This window comes from Rattus rattus, chromosome 1, assembly GCF_011064425.1.
Source record: "Rattus rattus isolate New Zealand chromosome 1, Rrattus_CSIRO_v1, whole genome shotgun sequence".
NCBI classification, from domain to species: Eukaryota; Metazoa; Chordata; class Mammalia; order Rodentia; family Muridae; genus Rattus; species Rattus rattus.
The window spans coordinates 55,824,582-55,852,160 of NC_046154.1; the positions used below are offsets into that span (position 1 = coordinate 55,824,582).

Below are 27,579 nucleotides of genomic sequence, written 5' to 3' on the forward strand. Positions count from 1 at the left end.
CAAAAACTATGTGGCCTATTGCATCCACTCTGTGGAGACCACAGACAGGGTTCTGTGCCCCTGCCATGTGCACCTTGCTAAATGCTTTGTCACTTTGACCACTGAGTTCTCAGAGCTTAACCCCACAAACCACTTCTCTCAAACGGCATGGGTTTTCCACTCAACCTTCCTATTCTAAGGTCAGAATTATCTGAGTGCTGGCTGTGGGACTTAATCTTTTTACCTGTAAATCATTTTATATTGCCTGTCTTGTGATTATAGTCCATTTTAGGGGCACTTGTTAAAGAAAGCCACTGCCAGTGTGCTGCCTCTCCACTCTCCGCATGGCGTCTTAGAGACAAGGAAGGGCTGCAACAAGGGAGGGGAAATGAACAGCACGTTTTGCCTTTACTTCCTCCTGGATTTCTCTGCTGCTCTGGATAATACTCCCAGCTGATCAATAATTGTCTGCCTTAATTGATGACTGCCATGCAGTAAGAGTTGCAGGGTGCTGGCAACCATTCGTGGCACAGCAGAAAGAGCATTGTATTTCTCTCTGCCTTTAAAGGGACAGGAAACAGTGCTTGGCTACCCAGGAACAGTCTTTGGATATAAGAAAGGAAATCATTTCCTAGTCATAGCAAACTTCAATTTACAAAAGAGCGGCGGAAGCTGAAAGCCTTGTTGATTTATCACATGAAGCCGAGAGTAATTTTTCTCCCCCTGTTATGCGTTCGGATAATCCTGCTCATGCCTGTATGGGTGGCATTAAAGAATTTCTGAATAAAAATAATAATTTCTCGCTTTCAACCTTAATAATTCACATCGGCAAGCACCCTACTGGGTGGCGAGGCGACTGCCAGTGGCGCTCTGCTCTGTCTTTTCTGCTGTCATTTATCTGCCTCTGCCAGCTGGTTCTCCATTGCTCGCCATACCTGCAGGATAATGCGCCCGAAGGCGTTCTTTAGTAGATTAACGGCGTCTGTGTGAGACAGTCCGTCCAGAGGTTGTCCATTAATGCTCACAATCCGATCTCCAACCTGGAAGGACAAAAGTGGAAGAAAATCGCTATCATTAAGAAAAATTAAATTTGAGGAGAATACCTAAAACTCTTTGTAGGTTATATTTCCCATCTGCCTCGTCGCTGAGAGCTGGCTGCTGTGGCGTGTGGGGAATTTTCAATGGCTTCCCGAAATGCGGTCCCATCGGAGAGACAGGGGGGTTAGATTTGATTGCTAAGAGATGCCGCAGGTCACTTTTGTGTTTTGGTAGCTAGTAAGAGTGGGGTGCACAAATTAACTGTTCAGTGATGCTCCAAAGAGGAAGCCAGGTCTTTCTATTTAATTTTTATACCTCAGTTAAAATTAAGGGACAAAAGAAAAAAAATCGATATTCAATTGGGGGAATATTCCAAGATCAAATCTCAGTTAAAAACCGATTAGGGTAAAAGAGGTACTAAAAGGTCTTGAGAGGGATGTTAGGAGCTGGGATTCCTTCTTTCTCTCCAAGCTTTGATAAGGACAATATTTTTATGCCTCCAGGGACTTAATGAATTTCAGGACTACTGTCTTGCTAATGTATTCTGTCCACAGCAAGGGCGGCTGATGGCTTTTGTAATTCCAACTTTAAACAAGGTCTCTATGGCTACAACCTCCCCCTGAATGACACATACTGTCAAGCCTTCTGTTAGTCAAATGATATTTTACCTTCAGCTTCTGGGTACGTGCGGCCACTCCATTGGCCTGAATCATGGCAATAAATATCGGTATATCTCCTAAAGGACTTCCTTTTCCTCCAGCGATACTGACTCCAAGAGCATCACTGAGCTCCTACAAAGAGAGAAAACAGAGGGCCGGAGTGTTTAGTAATAGGCACAGACAGTCTGTCCTTACACTGCACTGAACAAAAACTCTCCATAATAACATGGGAGCTGAGCGTAGGGCATCAAAAAGTCCTGTGTCGGCTTTCATTGTCCGGTAGCCCTGGGGGCCTCAGAGAAGCTCATCTCAGTGAGCCTCATCCTTACGCACAAGATGGGGAGGTAGACTGCACAGTACACGGTGATAATTCGAGTGTACATAAGATAACACGGTGTTGTCCTGGCCTACAGAAGAGGCTCGATAAAAGCCAATAGCAGCAGTAAATTAAAAAACAAAAGCCTTCACTACTGCTCAGTGGAGCGGCCGATTTGACGCGGGCTTGGCAAGTGTGTTCTCATATGGTGTTTATGATTAAACTGCCACACATATCATGTTCTGGGTGTGAACAAACACACTTGGCTTCAAAAGAGCTGCATGCCTGCTCTAAACAAAGGATCTTAGAGGGTGCCCACTGTTGTGACAACAGTTTGGAGATGGAAGTAAAATAGTCGCGAAAATCTTTGTAAAGATGGACCTTGTACAGAGATCTGGCTCTCGTCCCGCCCCGTCCCCCATCCTAGGAGGCTTAATATTTTTAAAATGGCTGAAAGCACGAATGACAAGTTGCAGTTCGGGCAGGCTGGGAAGTCCATCTATTGCTCCTGTGGGCGATAATGGGAAGGAAGGTCTTGTCACAATGCAAAGACTACGGCCCATAGCTTCATAACCAAAAGAAACCAAAACTGGTGAAAAGTGAAACTTTGCAGAAGTTACAGCAAGGGCACACAGCGCAGGCTCACCACCCCTGTGTGTGCTTGTACAAGCTCATGCACTTGTGTGGGTGTATGTGAGCGATGTGTGCGAGTGCCCATGTACGTGTGTGTGTGTGTGTGTGTGTGTGTGTGTGTGTGTGCACGCTCATTGGTGTGTGTTTTAGGTACATTTCTGCTCTGAGGGAGAATTCCAGTCAGACTAGGAGCTGAAAAGGTAGCTGAACTGTTGATTTTTTGCTGCAAACCCTGCCCTTCCAGTCAGAGGAACCAAAAAGAGGCTCACTGGCTGCTAATACAGAGGGAGGAAATGCAGAGTGGAAAGAGACCCCGAATTCTGAGCACAAATGTGTGGGCTTATCACTAATCTACTAAGTGCAGAAGAGCCCTCAACCAGGATACCAAAGTTTTTGATTATTAAACTTTGCTTTAAATCACCACAAAAGCAGGTAGAAATTTCCCTCTCAACGCGTACACAACATTATTCTTCAGAGTAGATACACACAACTTAATAATCATGAGGTCTAGGACAAAATCTCATGCCTGTCAACATTCAGGAAGATGTACAGCACCCCATGCCTTGGGTTCTTTGGGACTGGAGTTATGGTGGTGGTTGTTATCATGAAATAGGCAAAAATAGACACGTAGCAATGCTTGCTATATAAGGTGGAAAATTAAACATGGGGGCCTAGAGAAATGTCGAGCAGTTCAAGCATTTGCAATTTCTGAAAGGATGTGGGTTCGACTCTCAGCCCCCATGTGGCAGCTCCTAACCATCTACAGCTCCAGTTCCAGAGGACGGGTCCAAGGCCCACACTTCTGGCTTCTGTGCGTGCCAGGCACATGCACAGTGCACAGACACACATGTGGTAAAACTCTCATACACACAGAATAAAAACAGATCTTTAAAAAAAGAAAAAGAAAAAAGAAATATGCTAATTATTTAATGAAAAGAAGATGATTAAAAGAAGTTCTAGGTACATCCGGTCAAGGGGGTGAATATTATATAACCAGGAACAATGGTTCTCTGCTGTCAAGAATGCTGACATGGCTCCAAGTTCACACAACAAGGTACAAAGATGTGCTATGAGAGAATGTCCGCTATTCTGCTGTGTGACGTTAAACACACACACACACACACACACACACACACACACACACACACACACACTCTACTATGAGAAGGAGATACTAAAAAATTCACAATGGTCACTTACATGCTTCAATCTACTTTTTAAAAGTCTATTTCTGTTACTTTAGTAACTTCAATAACATATAATCTGATACACTCCATTCAGAGAGAAAATGTACAAAGTAGAATCAAAACGACGACTGACTTACTCTGATTATCTCAACAGTCCGTGGTTCCTCCTCTGTGCCTGTAGATAAAGAAACAAGACCGTCCATTAACGCTTATGATCAGACCTAAGGTGTGACGCTCCCATAAGGACAGCAGCGATTGTCTACGTTTTTCAAGAACGGAGACTAAAGCAAGCAGGGTACACCCTTCCTTAGCATCAGGACCCAACTGAGTCTTCAGGGGCAATATCCCAGCGTGGGCAGAGGGGTCCACAATCTTCCAGTTTGCCCAAAGCTGATGTGCTGCAGCACCAATGGCCTGAACATGGTTACTCAAAGCTGGGAACAATACATTTATGCTTCATTGTGCACTTTTCTGCCCTACTCAAAGATAACCCTCACCCACGAGGGCCTTAAAAACCCCTGTCTCCCTCTACTCTCACTTCTCACGCCCAACTGTAACAAACTCACGCTCTCTCTGCAAACAAGCACTTTCTGACGCACTCTTAAGCTTTTGCTTTTCTGTTGCTCCTGGGATCTGTGGGCCTCCCTCCCACTTCCTCTTGAAACAGGCCACACTAAGTCACTAAGTAGCTTAGGCTGACTTCGAACTTACATTTCTGGGGAGGATCTGAAGATCTTTTTGTGCCAACCAGGTTTTGTAGGCTGGTGATGACTGGGGCAAAGGAAGGCCGACAGCTGCTGTGTGCACTGTGCTGATCTCCCTGAAAGGGAAAACACCGTGGTCACTTGTGTGTAGGTGCTCCCATGGCCCTAGAAACACACCCTGAATCTGAGTCTGCAGGAGCTGAGGAGCAGACATCTACAGACCATTCTGAAAAAGTCAAGAGACAAAGCTAGTCACTGTGCTCACCCCTCTCCACCCCAGGCCCATGTAAACACTCGCTCTTGGGTTCCCCACTGTGGATGTTTGCACCTCAGTCATAGTAGAAAGACAGTCATTTGAGCTGGTTTTGCTGCACATGAAACCAAACATTTTCCTAGTTTGCTGGTGTTAAAGCCTTCAGTGACTGGCCCTGTCCTTTAAGGGGAAAACTAACACGACCCAAGCTACAGCCCATGTACTGCTTAGCCAAGTGTGTGGAGCTAAATCAGCAGAGAGGGGACGGAGTGCAGACTTCTAGAGGAAGCAGTAACTACCCGGCAGAAAGAGCAGACTTGAGGGGTGACTTACTTTTATATTCTGAACACTGTCCTATAGGCAGAATGGTTCAAGTCAACCTGTTATACCTGCATTTAACTGTTTCCCTCACTTAACTAGATATTTGAGATTTATAATATAAAGTCACATATAGCTAGTGACTATCCACAACCCCAGACATTAGCAAAGGCCATTTCTAATGGCGAGCATATCATCTCTAAGTTTTCTACCCAATTACCATGAAAATTTAAGCTACCATTTGGTAAATTATAATGTGTTCTGTTTCTGCATCAGGGCCTTGTTATGTATTACAGGTTGGCCTTGAATTTAGGTCTTCCTGAGCACGCACAGAGGTTACAGTGTGTGCCATCATGCTTGACTGAAGCTTCTCTCTCTCTCTCTCTCTCTCTCTCTCTCTCTCTCTCTCTCTCTCTCTCTCTCTCTGCTAAGGATCAAGAACAAATTCAGGGCTTCATGCATGTCAGACAGGTACTTCATCCACCACAGCTTAATGACCACCAATGAGTGTGGTAGAACCTTTAAAACATTTACATAGGGCTGGAGAGATGGCTCAGTGGTTAGAGCACTGACTGCTCTTCCAGAGGTCCTGAGTTCAACCCCCAGCAACCCCATGGTGGCTCACGACCATCTGTAATGGGATCTGATGCCCTCTATGGTGTGTCTGAAGACAGCCACACAGTGTATTTATGTACATTAAATAAATAATTCTTTTAAAAACACTTAAATATTCCTGAAATAAGAAAGATTTCAAGTGGAAAAGTTATACAAATTATAGATGTACTTAGATTCCATAATTGAAAATCTGCTACATTTTCATGACACACACATACATATGTCATCGTAGCACTGAGGAGGTAGGGCCAGAGGACACTGACCCTGGACACACATTTGGGAATCTCCTCAGAAAAACAAAAAATAAAGTGAAAAGTGAAATGTCTATAATTTATATTTTATGCATGTGTTTTTGCTTTATGTTTGTACGCCATAGGGACCAGCCTGAAGCACTGGATCCCTGAACTGGAGCTCCAGGTCCATCATGGGCCATGATGTGGGTGTTGAGAATTGAACCTGGGTCCTCTGCAAGAATAACGAGTCGACGCTCTAGCCCCCACATGCTCTTCATCACATACTCTCCACTCATCAATTAATTCAGCTTCTAAAGCTCATTTGCATATAGGTTATAGACACCTGTATACCTTGGGAAAGACTCAGTTTTCATTGGTGTGGCACAGGGGTCCCATGTGACCTAAGCTGACCATATCTTATTCGCTATCTAATTGAGCATGACCTTGAACTTGTGATCCTCCTCCCTCTACTGCCCCAGGTATTAGGATGGCAGGTATGTGTCACCACGCTCTGTTTATATGTGGCATAGAAGTTTATGAACAGGCAGTTATGCCTAACTACTATTAAACACCAAACTGTACAAACTCACAATTAAGTAAGGAATCCAGTCTACCCAGCCTCTGCTGTTCATCCGGGGGAGAACAGTCTTACCTCCAGTGTGGCTCGCACTGTACTCTCATCTCCTGTGTGAGAGGTTTCAATGGAACCATTCAAGACAGATGAGTTCCATCAGACAGGCTTGTCTGAGACTGTTGCCTGCAAGCTCCTACTGTCAATTAAGTCCCCACTAAAACCTGACTTTTCACCTGTGTCATCTGCTAATTACAGAAGCCAGGGTGGAGTGGGGACTCTGTATTTAACAGTGAGGATTAGGTTGGATTGCTTTGAATATTCTTATTTTTGAAACTTTACTTCCATGTATATGCTCATATCTGTGGGGGTACAGGTGTCAGACTCCCCAGGACTGGAGTAAAAGACAATTGTGAGCCACTATGTGCATTCTGGGAATCGAACCTGGGTCCTTTTGGAAGAGCAGCAAGTACTCTTAAACCTTGAACTATCTCTCCATCTGCCATTTGGAAGATTCCTTAAGTCAAAGCAGCTAGTCTGTGATCCTGTCTGATCAGCGACATAGATTTAAAATTCTTCTATTATGTCTGTGTGTGCACGCATGAGTGTGTGTAGAAGCACATGCCATAGTATGTGACAACATTCTATGACACTCAGACAACAGCGAGTATGGAGGTCAGAGAACAACTTCTGGGTCAGTTCTCTCCTTCTACCACAGGAGCTCAGGGATTAAATTCAGCTCATCGGGGTTGGTAGCAAGTGCATTTAAGCACGGCTCGCTGGCCCTCCATGATACCTTTCGCTGCCCATTTTCTCACACTAATGAGCTCCACAGCTAAGGCTTTGCAGAAGCAGCTATGCCAACCACAAATCTAGCGCACCTTAGGCTGTGGGGAGGCTGTAGCTGCGAGGAGAGAACTGAGAGGCACACTTTTACCTCAAAAGAAGGGGTAGGGGGTTGCCTGTAAACGTCTTTAGCTGAATCATGTGCCAAGTGGGATTAAGAGCAGTCACCAAGTGTGTCAGCCACTATAACACACGCACACAAATTACCATGAAAATACTTCATTAAAAAGGTGGTACTGACATCAGTCTTGCAAATAAATATATTCGCTAACTCACAAAATGTCACCCACTAATACCTCCCTGCCATGAGAGAAACCCCCAGACTTCGATCTCCTGGGAGTGCACCATTAACTGCCCTCAGCATGTGTGAGTGGCCGTTCCCAAGTTAACTTTATAGCAATGTTAAATTGGATGAATACAACAATGTTGTGCTAATGAGGGTCAAATTGCCACCAGATGTTACCTCTTTCTTTCCCCTTTGAAAAAATAAACACAGCTGTGTACATGTGTGCACAGGCAATATTGAACACGAGAGAAAAAAATGGCTCTAAGAAAACACAGGCACTAAAGGAGAGAAAAATTCCTTAATGAATTTCCACTCCACCTTTGATTTTTTTTATGTCAAACACAACGAAAGCACACTGAAGCTGGTGTTGTGAACAGCAGAACTTCAGACATCATTTCTAAATAATCGTATATGAAATGAGAGACTTTCCCCCAGCGGACACGCGAGAGTGAGTGAGAACACACTCTGGAAGACATCGACAACCTGGCTGTTCTGTGAGGTCTTCCTCGAGGAGGCCCAGGAACCGGCTCGGAGTCTCCCAATCTCCAGCTGGACAAGGCCCTGGACGCACTTGGGAAGGCAAGAAAATGAGAAGTGAAAGGTGGCAGCATTTATGATCTAAAACAGCAGTGCAGGCCCTCAGCATCTCTGCAGCAGAGGCTAACCAGAGGACACCCAGGTAAAACAGGCAAAAGGAGACCCAGCCACCCAAAACCCAAACAAAACAGAAACTCAGTAGCTTCAAATGCTGAGTTCAAGTGGATTTGATATCAGTGTGCCTGCCTTTCTCCCCTTCCTCTCCCTTCTGACGAAAGTGATCGTCACAAAAGAACACATCAGTCAGGAAGTGGGAAACAGCAGAGAGGGAAATCCAACAGGAGACAGTTCACAAATCCAGGCCCTTTGCAGAGCTGGACCAGGAACGCGATTAGTAAACAAACCCTGTCTGCGCAAACTTCCACCGTTGTTTTAAGATCCACTGGTTGCAACCAAAGATGAAGGAGTTCCAGGAGGCCGAGACCCCAAACTAAGCAGTCTGAGCTGCAGGCTCCCACAGGCCCAGGGTGGGAGCGTCCTGTGGAGCAGAGCTTTGTGACTGGTTTTATTTGTGAAGAAACCAGTATAGATGAGCTTTAGCGTTTCCTTCTGGCAGTAAGTTGGGGTCGATACATAGGGGAGGAGATGGATTCCCTCCTCTAGGAGAGCACACTCTGTCCAGTGATCTGGATTGCCAACAAGTGTGACAGTTGGAATGCTCAGTAGCATGAGAAACTGCCTCAGATCTACAGGCAAGCTCCTCTGTCTGCTGATCATCACGATAGCTTTCCTTTACATCAGTTCTTGGGCATTTGGAACAATCACGACTTAAAACCAAGGTCAGATGGACTGGGACAGCTCTGGGAGCACTGATCACCGTAGCTTGGTTGGAAGCTGCTTAGGGACTCACCTTCAGGATGGTGGCCACTGTCTCCTGTGAGGCTTGTCTCACGTCCTCTCCATTCACAGACAAGATCTGGTCTCCTCGAATTAGCCTCCCATCGAGGTCTGCGGCTCCGCCTTTCACAATGTCAGAGATGAACACTCCGCTTCCACTCCTGCGAACATCACCAAGCATTGTGGGATTGGCACGACCAGTTAGGTATTAATTCTTTATAAAGACTAAAGATCTAAGATCTAAGACGCAGAAGTTCTAAAACCAATCCATCAAGTCCAATGCCATCCACTAACTTTCTAATAACTTGACGCTTAGATGAAGCCCATTTGTGCTGTGTATTGCGTATCTTTTCACTGCTGGATAAACCTGTCACAAGCACTGGCCTATGTGAGTATATATGATCTTAGTAAAATCGTAATTTACTTTTTATTTTTATAATTATTGCTTTTTTCAGGACAGGGTTTTCTCTGTGTAGTCCTGACTGTCTTGGAACTTGCTTTGTAGATCAGGCTGGCCTCACAGACCAGCCCGACTCCGCCTCCCAAATGCTGGGATTAAAGGTGTGCACTACTTTTTACCTTTTTTTTTTTTTAAAGACTTATTTATTTATTCTATGTAAGTACACTGTCGCTGTCTTCAGACACTCCAGAAGAGGGCATCGGATCTCATTATAGATGGCTGTGAGCCACCATGAGGTTGCTGGGAATTGAACTCAGGGCCTCTGGGTCGGTGCTTTTAACCACTGAACCATCTCTCCATCCCCCACTTCTTACTTTTTAAAAAGGCAGAATTTGTGGCCTGGAATATATAGGCCCTTGGCTGACTGCTTTCTGGTGTGAGTGTGGCTCTGGGGTGATCCCAGCACCTCACACAAAGTGAGCAAGCTGTTTTCCTGGAGAAGAGCCCATTGATAATGATTTCCTTTTCTTAAAAAATGAAATTATTATTATTCATGTGTTTATGTTAATGTATTCATGTTTATACGGATATGTGCTTGCCCGCACATTCATAGACATCAAGGACAGCATGTGGGACTTGGTGTTTTTCTTTCAGCGTATGGGTCCCAGGAATCTAAGAAGTCATCGATTTGACAGCCTCTGCCTTACACACCGAGCCTTCTCAAAAGGCCCTAATGGCTCTGTCATTACTTTCCCTTCCTCTTGTACTTCCTTGATGACACCCGGCCACCCACAGTCTCCTTAAGGCAAGCTGGCCTGGAATTTTCAATCCTCCTGCCTCCACCTCCTCAGTGCTGGGATCATAGGCCTGTACCTCCAAGGCTGTTTTGTGGAGCCCTGGGATTCTAACCCAGAGCTTCATGCTTGCTAGGAAGGAGTTTCCCAACTGAGCTACACCCCTCAGCCTCTTATTTGAAGTCTTCTTTTATTTATTGAATGATTTTGTTTCAAAATTGAACAGCTTAAAAAGTGTATATCTTGGAGCTAGAGAGATGGCTTAGCACTGAAGGGTATCTACTATTCTTGTGGAGGGCCAGAGTTATGTTCTCAGCACCTACACTGGGTCGCTTACAACCATCTGTAACTCCAGATCTCTCTCTCTTTCTTTTGCTATTGGGTGTAACTCTGTAGCCCAGGCTATCCTAGAACTTACTATGTAATCCAGGCTATCATTAAAGTTGTGATGATTTGGCTTCTAGAGATGTGAATTACAGTTGTGAGCTATCTTACTTTTTTATTGTTGTTGTTGTTATTATTATTATTATTATTATTATTATTATTATTATTATTATTTTGAGATGTACCATGTCAATTGATATTTTATGGAAGGTATGCTGAAGGCTGAAGACAGGCCACATATACACTATGCATGTGGTCGGGAACTGGGCTATCTCTCTACATCTACTGATCTTCATTAGCGCCTGAAGCACCTCATTTTTAGGGGTGTCTACTATTCTGTGGATGCTCCATGATTTCACTTATTAAATGTTTACCACTGTAGTTGGAGGCACACAAGTCGGGGAGCAGGGTCTAAAAAAGCAGACTAAAATCTCAAGTAACAGCCAGCTTTATTCAGAGCATCAGACAATTTGTATTCTAGGGTTAAGAAGTCACCTGAGTAAGGTGTTTAATCACAAGGACAAACCACAGGTGGCAAAAGATGGTTTTCCATAGAGGCACACGACTAACAGCAGCTGGAGTAAATTCCCTCCTATCCACTCTCCCTGGGCGAAACACAAAAACACATTCCAAGAAAAGCCTGTGTTTTGAAGGAACTGAGGTCACAATACTCTCGTCTTTGTTTTCCTCTCTTCCTTCCCCTCTCTCTCTCTCTTTCTCTTTCTCTCTTTCTCTTTCTTTCTTTCTTTCTTTCTTTCGAGTTTTCTTACAAGCACTCAGAGATTTCCTCATTTAACTCCATTCTTGAACTCTGTTCTGACACTGAAGACCTGTGAATGAGCTATACAGTTCTTGTACTCCACAGTTACTGCAAAGAAATATGTAAAAAATACCTGCAGGCAAACCTTTAAGACATTATGGAATTATTTGTCAGAAGGCTTAGAAGCTTTAAGAGATGCATCTGATCCTGTACAACGGAAAGTTTCATGCTGAGGAATATAGTTCTTTTCCAACTAAGCCTGCAATACAGATGGTGAATGAGGGCCACTTTATCTACCTACACCTGAGAGTAAGGAGGAACGCTGAGTGTGCTGCCGAGACAGCACTGCCGTGAGTTTGAAACCAGCCTGGGCTACACGGTGAGATCCTACTCAACAAGCAACTCAAAACAGAACCACCATTCTCTGCTTGGGATGTCCCCAGGTAAAAAGAAAGCAGCTGGGTCCTGTGTCTGCAGTTGCTCTGTACCCATGTGTAAGAGAAGCCCACAAATACTGCCTAGGAAGCCACTCTAATCCTTACTGCGGAGCTGAGCTCAGAGTCAGCAGCCCAGCTGGAATCCAGTGTGGCTACCGGGTCCTGCCTGGTGGGTCCAGTTGTTTCTCCACATGACACGTCTTAGAAACCCATCACTAGTTCACAGTAGGCCTTCTCGTTCAGTGTTTAGAAGCATTAGTCCCCACATGCAGAAGAGAAAAGGCTGACCTGGGCTTGAACACCCATCCTTACCGTTTCCCCACAATGCTCAGGCCTAGTCCTCGGCCAGTCTTCTTCTGCAGATCCACAAGGAACACCTCCAAGTTCTCCTCATCTCTGTACTGTGCTTCATCTCTGTATATCACCAGCCGCACCTTCTGGGGCGTCTGCCTCAGGGCTGTGATGGCTTCTTCATGGCTGGAGCTCCTCAGATCAACCCCATTAACCTGTAACAACAGCCATACCGAGACAGGTGGCTCACAGCAGAGGCCTCAGCCTGCTGCTGCTGCCTGATCCACCCAGTGAGAGATCTCGACAAAATTCCAACTCATCCCCAGAGCGCACCATAAGAATACGAGGAATATGAGCTGCTTCTCACATAAAGACCCTACCCCACAAAGAACGGGGGTGGACTGGTGTTTGTGGCATATATTTACATAGCTGTAAACTTTGCTGTGGAGTTAGGGGAGCGGGTGTGTGTGTGTGTGTGTGTGTGTGTGTGTGTGTGTGTGTGTGTGTGGTGGTGTGTGTGTGTGTGTGTTGTGTGTATAGTCTGTGTGTGTATGTTGTGTGTATGTCTGTGTGTTTGTGTGTGTGTGGTATGTGTGTATGCGGTGTGTGTTGTATGGGTGTGTGTGTGTGTGTGTGTGTGTGTGTGTGTGGTATGATGTGTGGTATGTATGTGTGTGTGTATGTGTGTGTGTGTGTGTGTGTGTGTGTGTGTGTGTGTGTGTGTGTGTGTGTGTGTGTGTGTTTACCCTATTTATTTACTTATTCAGGTTGAAGGGAAGTAGCTAGCACAGTTATCAACCCAGTTAGTATCTGTGGGCTGTTTGCTGTTATACTTGACTTCTGCACTCTTTTTGATTTCCTGTTTGCTTGTCTTTGGCTCTTTGAGACCGTCTCACTGTGTAGCCCTGGCTGTCCTGGATACGCTAGGCAAAGCAGGGTAGCCTCAAACTCCGAGATTTGCTGCTCTGTCTCCTGAGCATGGGATTAAGGTCGGCATCGTTACAAAGCTGGCTGGCTCCCCACTCTTGGTTGCTCCGGTCACATCGTCTTTAGAGTGGCCCAGAGGAGATAAGGGACAGGTGTTTCCAACAGCTTCAAAGGAGCCCTTGAAGGCTTCTCATTTGAATCTGATGGCACCAGCACAGACAGGCCCGCCTCCAGAGAACATAAGATATTGGGGACAGTCGGCAAAGCCACAGTTCTGTTGACAAGTCACACAAATGTGGGCAGCTCAGGACCCCTCTGAGCCCTGTTCTCTTGCTCTGTTACCTGGAGATCACGGCCAACCTATTTTTAAGCAAATATTTCCATGGCGCTTGTAACGCCAGTCCTCATGGGTCCACCATCAGCTTTATTAGTGAATACTAGTTGCATAAATACTTGTGATATTGTCACACATAATGTACTCTGCTCACACTCATCCCTGATTACCTTCTGCCCCCTACCCTCTTCCTGGTCTTTCCCCTTCCAGTCCCATGACCCCCTCTCACCTAGACATGACAAAATGTGATACCTGACCGAGTCTGACTTACTTTCCTACATGATGCCACCCAGTTCCATCGATTTTCCTCAAGCTTATTTGCTGGATTTCTTGTTTCAGTGTGTAATTTTTTAGTTTTTCAAATATTCTGAGTATTAACCTTCTGCTGTATAAGTAGCAAGCAAAGATTTCTTCTCACTCTCTCTACCATTCCGGTTAACTATGTCCTTTCTAATTGGATGCTAAATTTTAATTCTCTCTCTCTCTCTGTCTCTCTCTCTGTCTTTCTGTCTCTGTCTCTCTGTCTCTGTCTCTCTCTCTCTCTCTCTCTGTCTCTCCTTTTCCCTCTCTCTCTTTTTTTTTTTTTTTTTTTGGTGTCATCCTGGCTGTCCTGGAACTTGCTCTACAGACCAGCCTGGCCTCGAACTCATAGAGATCTTCCTGAATCTGTCCTCTGAGTGCTGGGGTTAAAGGTGTGTGCCACCACTATTTGGTGACACTTCTTTTATTTCTTAAGTGACTGGAGTCTTACTCAGAAAGTCAATGCCTATGCCTACTCTTCAATTGTTTCTCCTCTTTTTCCTATTAGTTTAAAGTCTTGAATCCAGATTGTCATAGTTACTTTTCTATTAATATAAGACACCATGACAAGGCAACCCATAAAAGAAAGAACTTGCTGGAGCTCACAGTTCTAGAGCATTTAAGTCCATGATCATTATAGTGGGGGGCATGGGCTATAGTCCAAAGTCCCAAAGTCTTCCAAACCCATCATGGTCAGGCCTACCATGCACTAATAGCTCATTCCTCGATACCAGCTTATATCCTAGTTACTTTTCTATTGCTGTGACAAGACACCATGACCAAGGTAACTCATAAAAGAATGAGTTTATTGGGCTGATAGTTTTAGAGAGTCAGTCTATAGCCACCATGTCTAGGAGTGTGGCAGGCAGGCAGGCAGGCAGGCAGGCAGGCAGCTGGAGTAGTAGTTGGGAGCTTTCGTCTAATCCACAAGCAGGAGGCAGACAGAGGAAGCTAATTGTGAATGGCTTGAGCTTTTGAAAAAAGCCCACCTCCAGTGACACACCTCCTCCAACAAGGCCACACCTCCTAATCCTTCCTGAACAGTTCTACCAACTAGGGGCTAAGTATTCAGATAGATGATCTCATGGGCCATTCTCATTCAAAGCAACTCAAGGTATTTGATGTATTTTGAACTGATATTTTAGATAGTGTGAAACAAGAATCTATTAAATATCCAGTTTTTTTTTTAAGAGACACTGCTATTCCTCCAGTGTTTATCTTTTGTCTATAGCTGAGTATCTGCTTTTGCTTGGCATCTTGTTTTTGTTAATATCATTAGGGATATTTACTCATTTCCTGCTTATACCAACTCTCTGAAATATGTGCTTCTATCATTACCATACACAGATGAAGAAAACAAGGCTAACAGGTCAACATTTGAACCCAAGCTTTTTTCTTCCCATATAGATGTGTGTTCTCACATGCACGTCTGTGTTTGCTCTCACATGCACGTCTGTGTTTACTCACCCACGCATGTGTGTGTATGCTTGTGTGTGTGCTCATGAATGCACCTGTATGTGTGTGTTTATATATGTATGTATGCATGTATGTATGTATGTATGTATGTATGTATGTATGTGTGCTCACAAATGTACGTTTGTGTGTGCACATACAGAAGACAGAGGTGACATTCAGTATCTTCTATTGTCCTTTCTCTACCTTATATATTGACGCAGGGTCTCCCACTTGAACCCAGAACTCACCAATTTGGCTAGCCTCAGTAGCCAGCTTGCTATGGGGATGGAGAGCTTCCTCTTCTCAAGGGCTGGGATCAGAGGCCATGCCTACTTGATACTTTTGTGGGTGCTAAGGAGCTGACCTCCAACCTTCACTCTTATATGGCAAATGGTTTGCCCAATAACTCATTTCTCCAGTTCCTAACCAAGACAATATTTCTATTGTAGTCCTTTTTACCATGCCGTCTCCTAAGTAAGCTGTGAACAGGTTGTTAGAGGATGTGCCACAGGGAGTTAAATAATTGATATGATTACTGAATTTCTACAAAGAAGGAACTCAAGGGCAGGGTAGCTTTGGACTCAGTTAGCCACTCCCTCCAGGTCACATCTTGGCAAAGAGCCAAGCCAAGGGGAGATTGGCTCCCACATGGCCAGGTAGAGGCAAGAGAGGAAGAGCTCCTGACATGTGACTTCCACCCCTTGTTCTGATACAGCCCTGCATGGCCCAGGAAGGTAAAGCCTGTCTTTGAACTCAGCCCCTTCATCTGTTGCAGTAACCACAGGCATGTTCACTGCAAGACAGCAATGGGTGGGCTGAGGAGATACTGCAGAGCCCTTTCCTCTGTGTAGGACCCTCACTGTCCCTTCAGCCACTAAATGCTTTCACATTGTTAGTGAGTAAGCCCACGGAACAGAGGGAGAGCAGTGTCTCTCCGGAAGCTGAGCTGATTATTTCCAATAGATGGCACACAAGACCACTTCTGCTGGTTAGAACACCAGGCGACCAACCTCACGGACTGAAGGTGTAATTCCTAAGCCACCTCAAAGGCCTCAGCAAATACACAAACAATTGAAGGCACTGTCACTGAGCTCCAACATTACAAAGACAAGGCAATCTCTACCAAATTCGGGCACTAAGGGGCCGGTTCAGTTCAGAGTGACTTCAGCCCCGTTTCCTCGTGCTCGGGTGGTTTGATGAGACAAACAGTGCGGCCTGGACCCTGTGGCATCACTTCACATTCCTCAGAAAAGCAGACTCAGTCACAGCATTGCTCACTGAGCTAGGGGTGGTAGGAGCGGCCTCCTGTGTGAGAAGGGCTCCTGGAGGGGCCACTGTCACGTCCTGTCAGTAGGACGGCATGTGGGAAGTGGACGAGGCCTTGCCAGACTAGGGCTTTGGTTACTTATTGTCTTATGGTGAGTTCATGGGGAAATTCAGGAATTAACTCTCCTTCAGATCCCGTTTAAACAGGTTATAAATGGTAAAAAGGCAGGATAACAGAAGGGACTGGCTGGGAAAAAAAAACACCAGGAAGAAGACAGTCTATGCTAATCAGTGTCAAACAATTGTTTGGTGGTGTCTCTGTAAGAAAATGTGGCTTTCCTAATTTTAACATTAGGACACTGTGATGTTCAATACTGATTGTCAGTTTGACAAGATCTACACACAACCACTAAAGAGATGGCTAACTGAAGGAGGGAGACCCGCTCTAACGTGGGCAGCGCTACCCCATGGCTACTGTCCCAGGCTGAGCAAGGAGAGAGCTGAGAACAGCACTGCTCTGGCTTCCTGAGTCTGGATGCGGCGGTCCCTCATTCCTGCCCCCACACTTCCGGCCACGGGCAGTGTCTTCAGAGCTGTAAGCAGATAAGCCCTCTCCCTTAAGCCGCTTTTGAGGTCCTCTGTTGTGCCAATGGGATGAATAATTGAGACGAGACATCACATTAGAGGCATGGCGGAGTAGCTTGTGAACACAGGACCCTCCTGAGCAGAAAATGGACTTACAGAAGGAAGCAGGAAAGCAGCCAGAACAGAGAGAGAGAGTAGTGTCTACAACTGCCGTGGAGAATGGACTCCCAGCCCCCTCCCTGAGCCATGTGCCCAGCTTTTTAAGGATGTTTCTGACGCGTGTGGTAGCTACTCTCTGTAAGCCAACTACTGATGCAGATGCAGGAGCATTAGGAGTTCAAGTCCAGCCTCAACTATATTGTGAGTTTGAGGCTAGCCTGAGCTTTTTTTTTTTTTTTTTTTTTTTTTTTTCCCAAAAAAAAGTGGCTTCATTGGGCCGACGAGACGCCTGAGTACTAAAGTCGCTTGCCATCAAGTCTGATGACCTGAGTTTGATCCTTGGAACTCACATGATGGAAGGAGAAAACCAGCTCCTATAAACTGTCTTCTGACTTCCACATGTGTGCTGTAGCACATGTACACACGTGTGCTCATACGCATGACAGGCAATAGATGAATGAATGTTAAAAAAGTTTTGTTTACGTTTTTATTTTTAACTAAATCTCACTAAGTTGGCCACCGTGCCCTTGAACGCACTGTACATCTCTGGCAGGCTTTAAACTCACGCAGCATCCTGAGTGCTGGGACCATAAGCCGTACCACCAAGTCTAGTGGAGAAATTCTACTGGGGTATAATTGATATAAAATCAGGTATACATATTTGCATTTAAAAAACTATTTTATATGTATCAGTATTTCACCTACAGGCATGGTTATGTGCCACAGAGGCCAGAAGAGAGTGTTGGAGCCCCTGGCGCTCGCCTTACAGATGGTTGTGGGTCCTTGTAACTGACCCCAGGTCCTCTGGTCTGTGCATGCTGTGAAATGCTGAGTCAGCCCTGAAGCTCCTACATTAATATTAATCATCTTGCAATGTCAACTATGACAACACCACCTGACTAGAAAATCTAGGAAGAATAAAACAAGAGACCAGAAGTTCTCCAAGCTTTTGATCACTGAAAGCCAATATTGTTTGCAGGTCATCATGCTAATTGTCAAAGATGTCCTCCGGGTTATTTCACCTCATCCATTAGTGCCCTGATAAGTGCACTGGGATGTGTCCCAAGTCAGGGTGACACAGAGCCATGGCCTGCAGAGAAGCTCTGCAAAAGGACCTGAACTGAGTCTGCACTGAGCCTGGATTCCTCATTTACCCTTCACACCTAGGCTTTCCTCTTACTACACCTCTGCCTTCTTCTTCGAAGGCAGAAATGAGTCACCATGGCGAGAGATAAAATCCTGTGATGTCATTCCTAATATGCTACATCAAGACACAAAGCAAAACCTGCACAGGCCTGCCATAAAGTCTACTCCATTACCTGCATCCAATGAAAGAGAGATGCTTAAGTCACATGCTATGCCGCCATTTCTTTATTTTTAATATAGTAATCTTACAGGGGAAATGATCTCATTTCATGAATTTTCTTCTCCTACTTCTGAAGATTGACTTTTCCTATTTTAATTATGTATATGTACATGTCTGTCTGCATATAGGTATGGGATGTGAGTGCAGGAGCCCTCAGACGGCCAGGTGTCAGATTCTCCCTAGATTCAGAATTACGTAGTTGTAAGTTACCTAACACGGGTTCTGGGGATCTACTTGGGTCTTTTGGGAGAACAGTACATGCTCTTAGCTGCTGAGCCATCTCTTCTGCTCCCTGGCGCCCTTTAAAAGGCCTGAGCAGGTTTTTAAATTAAAGAACTTGGTCAAGTGGCTCAGTGTTTGTAACGTACTAGATGCCATCCAAAGGGGGTGATTTTACATATTTACTGGCTATAAAATGCTAGTGATGAGGCTTGTTTTTCTTCTTTACAAACGGTCTATTAAAATCAAGGGAATGACTTATGGTAACAAAGTTTTAAAATTGCAGGTGTGTGTTGAAGTATGTGTCTGTCTGTCTGTTTTTAGCAGGGGATTTGGTAAGAAATAACAGAGACAAAAAATCAAGTTGCAGCATGACATATCTTGTCTGATGTTAAAAATAATAGAACTATAAGGGGTACTTTCTTTTTCACTAAGAATTTTTTTCTCAGATTTAGATAAAGCACTTCATGATTACAAATTAGTGAGTTGTTCAATGAACACTGAGAAGCGGAAGAATCTGACATAGGCTTTGATCCACAGGAGAGAAATCACAAGGAAAGAGTTGAATAAAAGACAGACAATTTGACTGACCCATGGCCCAACATCGATCATGCTCACTGTTACACAGTGCAATCAGAAGTCGGTACCTCTAATATCTGGTCTCCAGCCCATAATCTTCCATCTCGGGCTGCTGCACCTTCTTCATAGACTTCATGGATAACAATAGCATCCTAGAAAAAAGTTCCCATTAATTCTCAACAACCACAAACAAACAACCTTGGGTGGGTAGCCACTCACAATTGGCAATTTGCTAATGACGTTTACTTTGCCTGACATACACACAAGAAGCACAGTTTAGAATTATAATTATGCTTTCCAAAGAGGAGGATTTCACTCCTTTAGGGCAGGATTTGCTTCAGATCCCATGCTAAACTTCCCTCATGTTTTTCTGTTGACCTTGAACACTGCTGCTGTGTTCAAACCAGGGGTGAACTCTGTGTCATTCACTTTTTACTGGGAATTTTAAACATGGTTTCAGGTATTTATTAGAGCTTAAGGGTTCAGCACAGAAGTGTGGCCTGATCAAGGGTTCCACCAGGCCTCATTGCTTGTGCAATGGAAGAGAAGAACTCTGGGAAATGAGCTAGACAAAGTAGGTACAGGGTGGGGAAGGGAAGCACGCAGGACCCATGGCATAGGTCCGTGGTGGGCTTGAAACCCCTCTGAATTCAACATTCTAGGCCAAGAATGTAGGACACCATATGTGGCAGGTAACCTTTGGTTGAAAATGTATCTTCACTAATGAATTGCAAATAACTTGCATCTCTTTATATTAATAACCTCATTTTTTCTTTTCTTCCCTCTATCTCTTTTTTATCTATTTTTTTCATGTATTTTGGTCATAATTTCTTTCTCAAAAACTTCCAGGTCCTCCTCAACTCCTTACTTTCCGAACTTCCTGTTCTTCTTTTTCTCTTAAAAAACAAACAAACAAACAAACAAAACCCCAAAGTCCAAACAAACACCATTAAAGACAAAAAATAACAAACCAAAACACACACGTACCCGCATGCAAGCGCGCGCGCGAGCACACACACACACACACACACACACACACACACACACACACACACAAACGTGCACACACGCACACGGCAACAACAACATGGATTCAGTTTTGTGTTGCCAAGCCACTCCTGGCAATAGGCCTGCCTTGGAGTGTGGTTGGTAAGCCCCGTGTCACTCCACTGGAGAAGTGATTTTTCCTTTCCCAGCAGCTCTCATTTCCGTATAGCTACTTGGTTAGGCGTCTGTTTCCCTTTGTTTGTGCTGGGACTGTATCTGCTTTGAACTTGTGCAGGTCTTGTGTGTGCTGCTGTAGTTTCTGTGAGTTTATAGGTGTATGAGCCCTGTTGGTCACTTTGTCAGGCGTGGGATCCGTCTCATAGAATTGGTTACTCCCATAACGTTTGCGCCACTGTTGTGATCTTGCAGGCAGATCACTGCTGTAGGATGTAGAACTTGTAGCTGTGTGACATTGATGATTACTTTTCTCTTCCAGTATTACGCAAAGTACTTTCTAGCACCAAAACCACCACCAGTAGGGGTGAAGCTTCTGTTTAGGCACCAGCTTGATCTCTCCACAGTTGATGGTGTCAGTGTTGTCTTCAGCGACAGGCTGCTGGTTGGTAATAGCTTGGTTGTAAATGGTAACCAACAGCCTTGGCAGAAGCCTATGACGTTAAGCAGGGGTAGTCTATAGGACCCCTTTGGGTAACTTAACAAGACATAACCCATTCCTGGCATTGGAGGGTTCACTTGGTGGCATAAGATATAATGGGGCATTATTTATTTGTAGCAGTTCGTGTTCTCATGCTAATTATGTTATCCAGAAACCTGTTTGCACTGTCCTGCACATAGGACTAAAGGGAGCCTGTCCAGTTGGTTTTGACTGGTCTATAAAGTTACCAGTGGTTGAAGGCTGGGTTGGAAGACAGAAGCATCCCAGGAATTTAGGATTCTTGGGAAGGGACCGAGGGAGGTGGAAGTGGAGACTCTGCTGTGCCGAGAATGAGAATGGAGGAGACGGAGGAGACGGCTATGCCGGAAAGGTGCAGGAGGGCGAGAGGGCCGAAATGTAGGTGCAGGGGGAAAGCGGCCCCAGGAGGGCTGCCCAGAAGGGCCCAGGGCAGCAAAGATAAAATACAGATTTAGTAAGTATTAACTCAGGAATATTGGAGGGGAGTGTGTGTTAGCCACATGGAGTTAGGAGTGGCCCAGCCTCTGGAGTTAGGGCAGACCCCAGAGCTGGGCAAGATGTCTTGATCCAGATTTCAGATCCTGTAGCAGCAATGGACTTTAACTCTGACTAATGGGATTTCTAAACCCAGGCAAAGGTTTAATTGCCAAGACTTTTTTTCCTGCTGCTTCTGGGGAATGACTTTAAGGAGACACACTGGGGTGTTGGCCTGAGGTGACCCCAACACACTTCAGGAGCATCAAGGGTCACTTGGACCATGGTCCTGCAGGCAGACTGAGGCAGGCTCGAGGGAGCCTGGATAGCGCCGGTCTGTACCGTCTCACCGGTCCTGGGCCGGAAGTTACCCACTGAGCACAGAGCTTGTTTCTCACATAACCTCCCAGATCTCACCATATCTGAAACAGCAAAAGTGAATTTTCTGTTCACTCATATTCAAAAGGACCCATTAAATTTTCATTGTGTAATGTGTCTGGGTCTCTTTAACAAAAGGAGCTGAGAAAATTGGATGTGTACAAAAAGAAACTGAATCCTAATTTCTCATCAGCTGCAAATGGACAGAGACCTTAGTGTAGAACTAAAGTTTGACAGTGTTAGGGAGGAAAGTAGGGAAAACACTTCCTGGTACTAGGCTTGGGCAAGAGCTGACTACACAGGACCTCAGCCGTTCAGGAAGTTAATGCAACAACCAGCAAGCAGAATGGAAAAGCTTCCATTCTGAACAGCAAAGCAAACAATCAACTGAGTGAAGACCCTGCCCGCAGAATGGAAAGAAATCTTTGCCAGCTATGTGCCTTACAGAGGCTGGGTATCTAGAATATACAAAGAATTGGAAAACAGACAGACAGTGCCACACAGCAAGGAGAAAGCAAATAATCCAGTCAATACAATGGGCTCAACAGATAATTCTCCAAAGAGGAACTACAAGTGGCCACTAAATGTAAGTGTTCACCCTCACTGGACATCAGAGAAATGACACACAACGATACTGAGAGTGCATCTCGCCCCAGTTGGAATGGTAGTCATCGAGAAAACAACAAAAACGATGGCGAGGAAATGAAAAGAAGGGGCCCTTTTGTGCTGTTGGCGGGGCTGTAAACCAGCCCAGTTTCTAAGGAAACCAGTGTGGTTTTCAAACACTCTTAGGTATTCACCCAAATGGCTCAACATCAATGGGTTGTAGAGATGACTGCACATGCGTGTTTACTGCAGCTGTGTTCACAGACGCTAAGTCATGGAGCCAACCCAGGTGATCAACAACAGAGGGATGGGTAAAGAAGTAGTTCAGACAAACAATAAAATCCGTTCTGCCATGAAGAAGGACGATGTTAATTTGTGAGAAGACTGGTGTGGCTGGAGACAGTCATGCTGAGCCGATCGGGGCGGGCATATATATTGTATGTTTTTGTGGCACTTGGATTTTATATAATCACATAAAGTCATACATGTACAGATTAAATGTAGAAGTGGAAATGTCCATCGGACAAAAGAGTTAATGGGAGGGGCAGGATGAGAAAAAATTGAGCAAATTAAAAAGAGTACTTTTGAATCCAAATCTCTTTACATGTTTCTTGTGCCCAAGAAACACCAGATATAAAGGCAAGGCACTGTTAAGAGTTTCAAAGAATTTCTGGGTTCACTGCTAATGATTCTCTACGCTGGTACCCTGGTAAGAGGCTACTTACTAGCACTAACGACTTCTCTGAATCTTTTACGTTACCATACAAAACAGTGTTCTTTACAGCAGCTCCATCGTCTGGTTGTGCTGTTTGCTCACACCTTCCCAGGTGCTTCCTGACCCTTCCCTCCCTTACTGTGTCCCTCCCCCTGCAGAGTCTCTTCTGCTTCATTCTCCTCTGGCTCCGTGGCTTTTCCCCACATCTTACTCCCTGTTCTCCTCCCCTTTAGACTCTTTCCTTCCTCCACAGAGTCCATCTTCTATAAAATATATGCTGCGTGTCTGTGCGTGTGCGCACACATATGTGTGTGTGCGTGTGTGTGTGTATGTGTGTGTGTGTGTGTATTTATACATATTTAAAACTCCAGAATTTGTATCTGAGAGAGAACATATGATCTTAATAGCAACAGTTTCTGGTATTTATCTACTCTTGAAGTATCCTATTAGTTATGTCCTTGTAGGTATCTGCTGTCTGAAGTCTTAGAGACGTCTTAGAGGACATGATTAGGAAGCAGGTCTCTGGAGTAGACCTTCTCTGTCCAAGGACGGGTACGGGTACTACCAGCCCTGGAATGGGGGAAGGCCGTTAGTTAGTTCTTCTGGAACCTAAGGGTGTTAACTACATATATGGCTGATTGCCAAGTGTCAGCATGAAGAACAGAGTAAGTTCTCTTGTTGCTGGTTAGTGAAGACCTATGTGCCCAAGATGGTGCCCACTTGCCAGTTGAGCCATGCAGTCTTCCTGACAGCTAAGTGAGTTCCATTAGGCCTGCTTGAAGAACAAGTGTAGGCTTGCAGGCTTCAGCTGGAACTAGTCTTGGCAGCTTCTGACAGGAGAGAACAAAGTCTAGACTCCCACTGTGTGACTAACATGTGTCTGAACAGTTTACTGAGCTCTCCTCCAGAAGCTAGGATTTTCCATATGTTCTGGAGAAACCAGTTCTGGAGAAATACTGTTGCCTCAGTTCCACAGCAAAAGCCTCGAGGGCATGAGTGGATCATTTTACAGAGTGTGACAGAAAGATGACTTGTGGAAGGAAGGAAGCCTTGGGTCCAATGTGGCATTGAGATCCATAGATCTCAGTAGCAGGAGGTGTTGCAAGGTCAGGCCCTCACTGCACCAGCGTGAACCGCAGCCCTGTCCTCCCGTGCCCAGCTCTGCCTTCAATTACCTTATTACCTCACTTACTTCTGCCTCTACCTCTCCAGAGCTCTCTCTGAATGCTGTTTTCTTCCTACAGGACATGATAATATAACCAACGGCATGGGTTATATACTACTGATGGGTTGATGTTCAAATACACAGAGAGATTTCTTCCTTATGTGTGTTTGGAAAGGATGAAGGGCTTCAAGCATTGCTTGGTCTTGCTTTCGTTTGCCTGGTAATGTCTTCATTTCATGCCATTCTCTCCTTGAATTAACCAAGAGCCACATTCTCCATGACTCATCCCTCCTGTGGGTCACTACTACATCCCCTGCACCTTTTAGCACATCACAGCTGTCTGTCCATGGATCCATCCCTGGTGCTCTCTTCAGAACTGGGTCTGCTTCCCATTCATCTTTGGGGCCCAGTGCTGACCTGGAGTAAGTACTTAATACGTGTTCTCTTCAGTGTTTATTGTGAAAACATCAGCAATGGAAAAAGGAGTTCAAAATGACTCTGAGTGGAAAGGTGCGTAACGTTAATGTCTTAATTCTACTTTAACCAGACCTTCTGATGGCAAAGCATTAACAATACAAAACCAAAATATTCAACAGAAAATGGATGTGAAAAACCACATGAATTCCAAGAGAATTTACTTTAGCTCAGAGAACCATTTAAAGGAACCAAGCATGAGAGAGACTTAATTATCACCAAGCCCCACAAAATCCCCAAATTCCTCCAAGGGGATTAAAGTCTGAATTGCTGGAAAAGAATTTGATAACATGTAATAATAGAGCCTTAGACAGAGGCAAAGCCACTGCATACTGCAGCCCATCAATCAAATTTCTTTACTGTTCAAGCTGCCAACAAGCAGATAAAGTAACTCATAAACACACCAATCACTCAGCAAAAGGCAATTTTATCGCTGTCACAATAGGCTCATAACACTTAAGGAAGCCATGTGTTAGAAAAATTAAGTAATGTCTTTGGTGGGCTGAAGGGGTTTAAAAAGCTCTACATTGTGGGAATGAAATTTTTATATTTAACACTTGTAGATATCCAGTAGATTAATTTAATAAGCATTTTAGGACAAAATTTTGCCTGGGAACTCCGTGGTAGATAATTATGAAAGTCTGTGTCCACATGGCTTTGCTTCCTGCTTGCAGGCAGGCTTTATGCGGCTTGGATCACCCTGGAAGGGAAGCCAGTCTTTGCCACACTCATAAAAGCCTCCACCCACACTCCCCAGGAGAACTCCTAAGGGATGCTTTAACCACAGAAAAGTTCCCCATTAAATTTCACATTTAAGATGGAAAACATTTATCAGTATTCCCAAAAATGTGTCAGATCTTGTTATCTGGCCTTCAGGGGAAAACTGCTCCTAATAAGGGAGACCCGCGGGGACCAAAAGCAATATTAAATATATTCTGGATTAAATGGGCATTTCTTGCTCAGACTCCTGTGAGCCATGGTGCTTTCAAAGATGACTAAATAGAGTTCTTAGCTGTCACTGTTCAGAAATCACAGCAGACAATGTCTGTTACGCAGTGCCAAGCGCTGTGCCCTTAGCTGAAAGGCCAAGCCCACAGGGCAACTAATGTGGCGAGGACAGCAAGAGCCCAAAGTCCATTCAAATCTTCACTGCAAACACAGGACTGAACTTAATCAAATATAAAGCGTTGAGTTAAGCTGATGGTGTTTATCTCATTTTGAGCAAAATTGCAAGCTTAAACCATATCTATTTAAATACTAAGAAAAGGTTCAGGCTGGAGAATGGATCAGTGGTTAAGAGCACTGACTGCTCTTCTAGAGGTCCTGAGTTCAATTCCCAACAACCACATGGTGGCTCACAACCATCTGTAATGGGATCTGATGCCCTCTTCTGGTGTGCATGAAGACAGCAACATTGTACTCATATACAGAAAAAAAACAAGAAACAAAACCAAGGTTCTTATGATTCTTCTTAAAACCCAGATTCTTTAAGTCAGTCAGTCTGTCTGTCTGTCTCTCTCTCTGTGTCTCTGTTTGTCTCTCTCTCCTCTCTCCCCCCCCCCGTGTGTGTGTGTGTGTGTGTGTGTGTGTGTGTGTGTGTGTGTGTGTGTGTGTGTACCCAGGGCCTCGGGTATGCATGCTAAAACTCTAAAACTGAGCTATGTTCCCAGCCTCTTAACCCAATGCTTTAGGAAGAAAGCTTTAGAATTTGATTTGGAAAAAATAAAGTGCAGCAGTGTGCAGAAGGATTCAAGGCTAGGGGTTCAAGGGTTTAATGTTTTTTGACATTCTGCAGGCATCCTATTTAATTTTCTTTGTTCATGACATTTAACAATGTCAGTGAAGCTCTTAATTGGACCACATGATATCTAAAGTCATCCCAGATTTAAAATTCTTTCCTTCTCTCCACGTATTCACACATATATTTACCATACAGTAGATACTGACTGGATAATAAGGTCCCCAGACATCCCCAGACACAGACTGCTAAGTGTTTCGAAAAGATATATATATATATACATTTTATATATATATACATTTAATATATATATATATATAATAAAGGAAGGAAGCTATGTCAGTACAGTATAAATGCAAGACTGAGAAAAGCCAACAGTTCTACTGTTTCTCTTTCCATGGAAAGTCCAATATATAAATTGTTGCTCTTTTTCCTGGTGAAAGTATAAAATTTTATTAGTTCTTTGAGCATTTCATACATGCACACAATGTATTTTGATCATCACAGACACACACAGACACAAACACACAGACAGACAGACACACACACACACACACACCCCATATACCCCCTCCATTGCCTTCTTTCAAGAAGATTATAATACAAGGAAATTTCAGGTTCTTCTTTCTGCAGTAGCTGTGCATTCTGTCTCCAGCACTAACAATCAATTGCCTTAACTGGGCTGGTGATGTGGGCCTGTAATCCAGCTATCCGGGAGGCTGAGGCAGGAGGTCTGCCTGCACTGCAGAGTGGGGTCAAGAAAACACTGGGCACCTCAGTGAGGCCCAGCTCTAAACAAGAAGAAGACTGCAAACAAAGGTGGGATCCAGGGAAGGCTTAAGATGAGCTGTGAGCTTCCTCTCCCCCATCACACCCAAGACTTAGCTCCTGACTGAACCGGGGTGGCTGGCTCCTGACTGAACTGGGGTAGCTGGTTCCTGACTGAACCGGGGTGGCTGGCTCCTGACTGAACCGGGGTGGCTGGCTCCTGACTGAATTGGGGTGGCTGGCTGACTTGCT

The 27,579-nt window shown here is 44.6% G+C and overlaps 1 protein-coding gene across 4 annotated transcripts in view; it reads right to left on the reverse strand.

The window, feature by feature from the left end:
* Positions 1–27,579, reverse strand: part of Patj (PATJ crumbs cell polarity complex component) — a 273,878-nt gene that overhangs the window by 19,736 nt on the left and 226,563 nt on the right. For all 4 annotated transcript variants that reach the window (XM_032901821.1, XM_032901815.1, XM_032901812.1 and 1 more), the window contains 8 exons: positions 19,397–19,480; positions 12,160–12,353; positions 9,086–9,233; positions 8,122–8,208; positions 4,524–4,632; positions 3,950–3,987; positions 1,686–1,808; positions 915–1,019 (listed from right to left, as the gene is read on the reverse strand). In XM_032901821.1, coding sequence (XP_032757712.1) covers positions 915–1,019; positions 1,686–1,808; positions 3,950–3,987; positions 4,524–4,632; positions 8,122–8,208; positions 9,086–9,233; positions 12,160–12,353; positions 19,397–19,480 — 888 coding nt within the window. The remainder of the gene's footprint in view (positions 1–914; positions 1,020–1,685; positions 1,809–3,949; positions 3,988–4,523; positions 4,633–8,121; positions 8,209–9,085; positions 9,234–12,159; positions 12,354–19,396; positions 19,481–27,579) is intronic.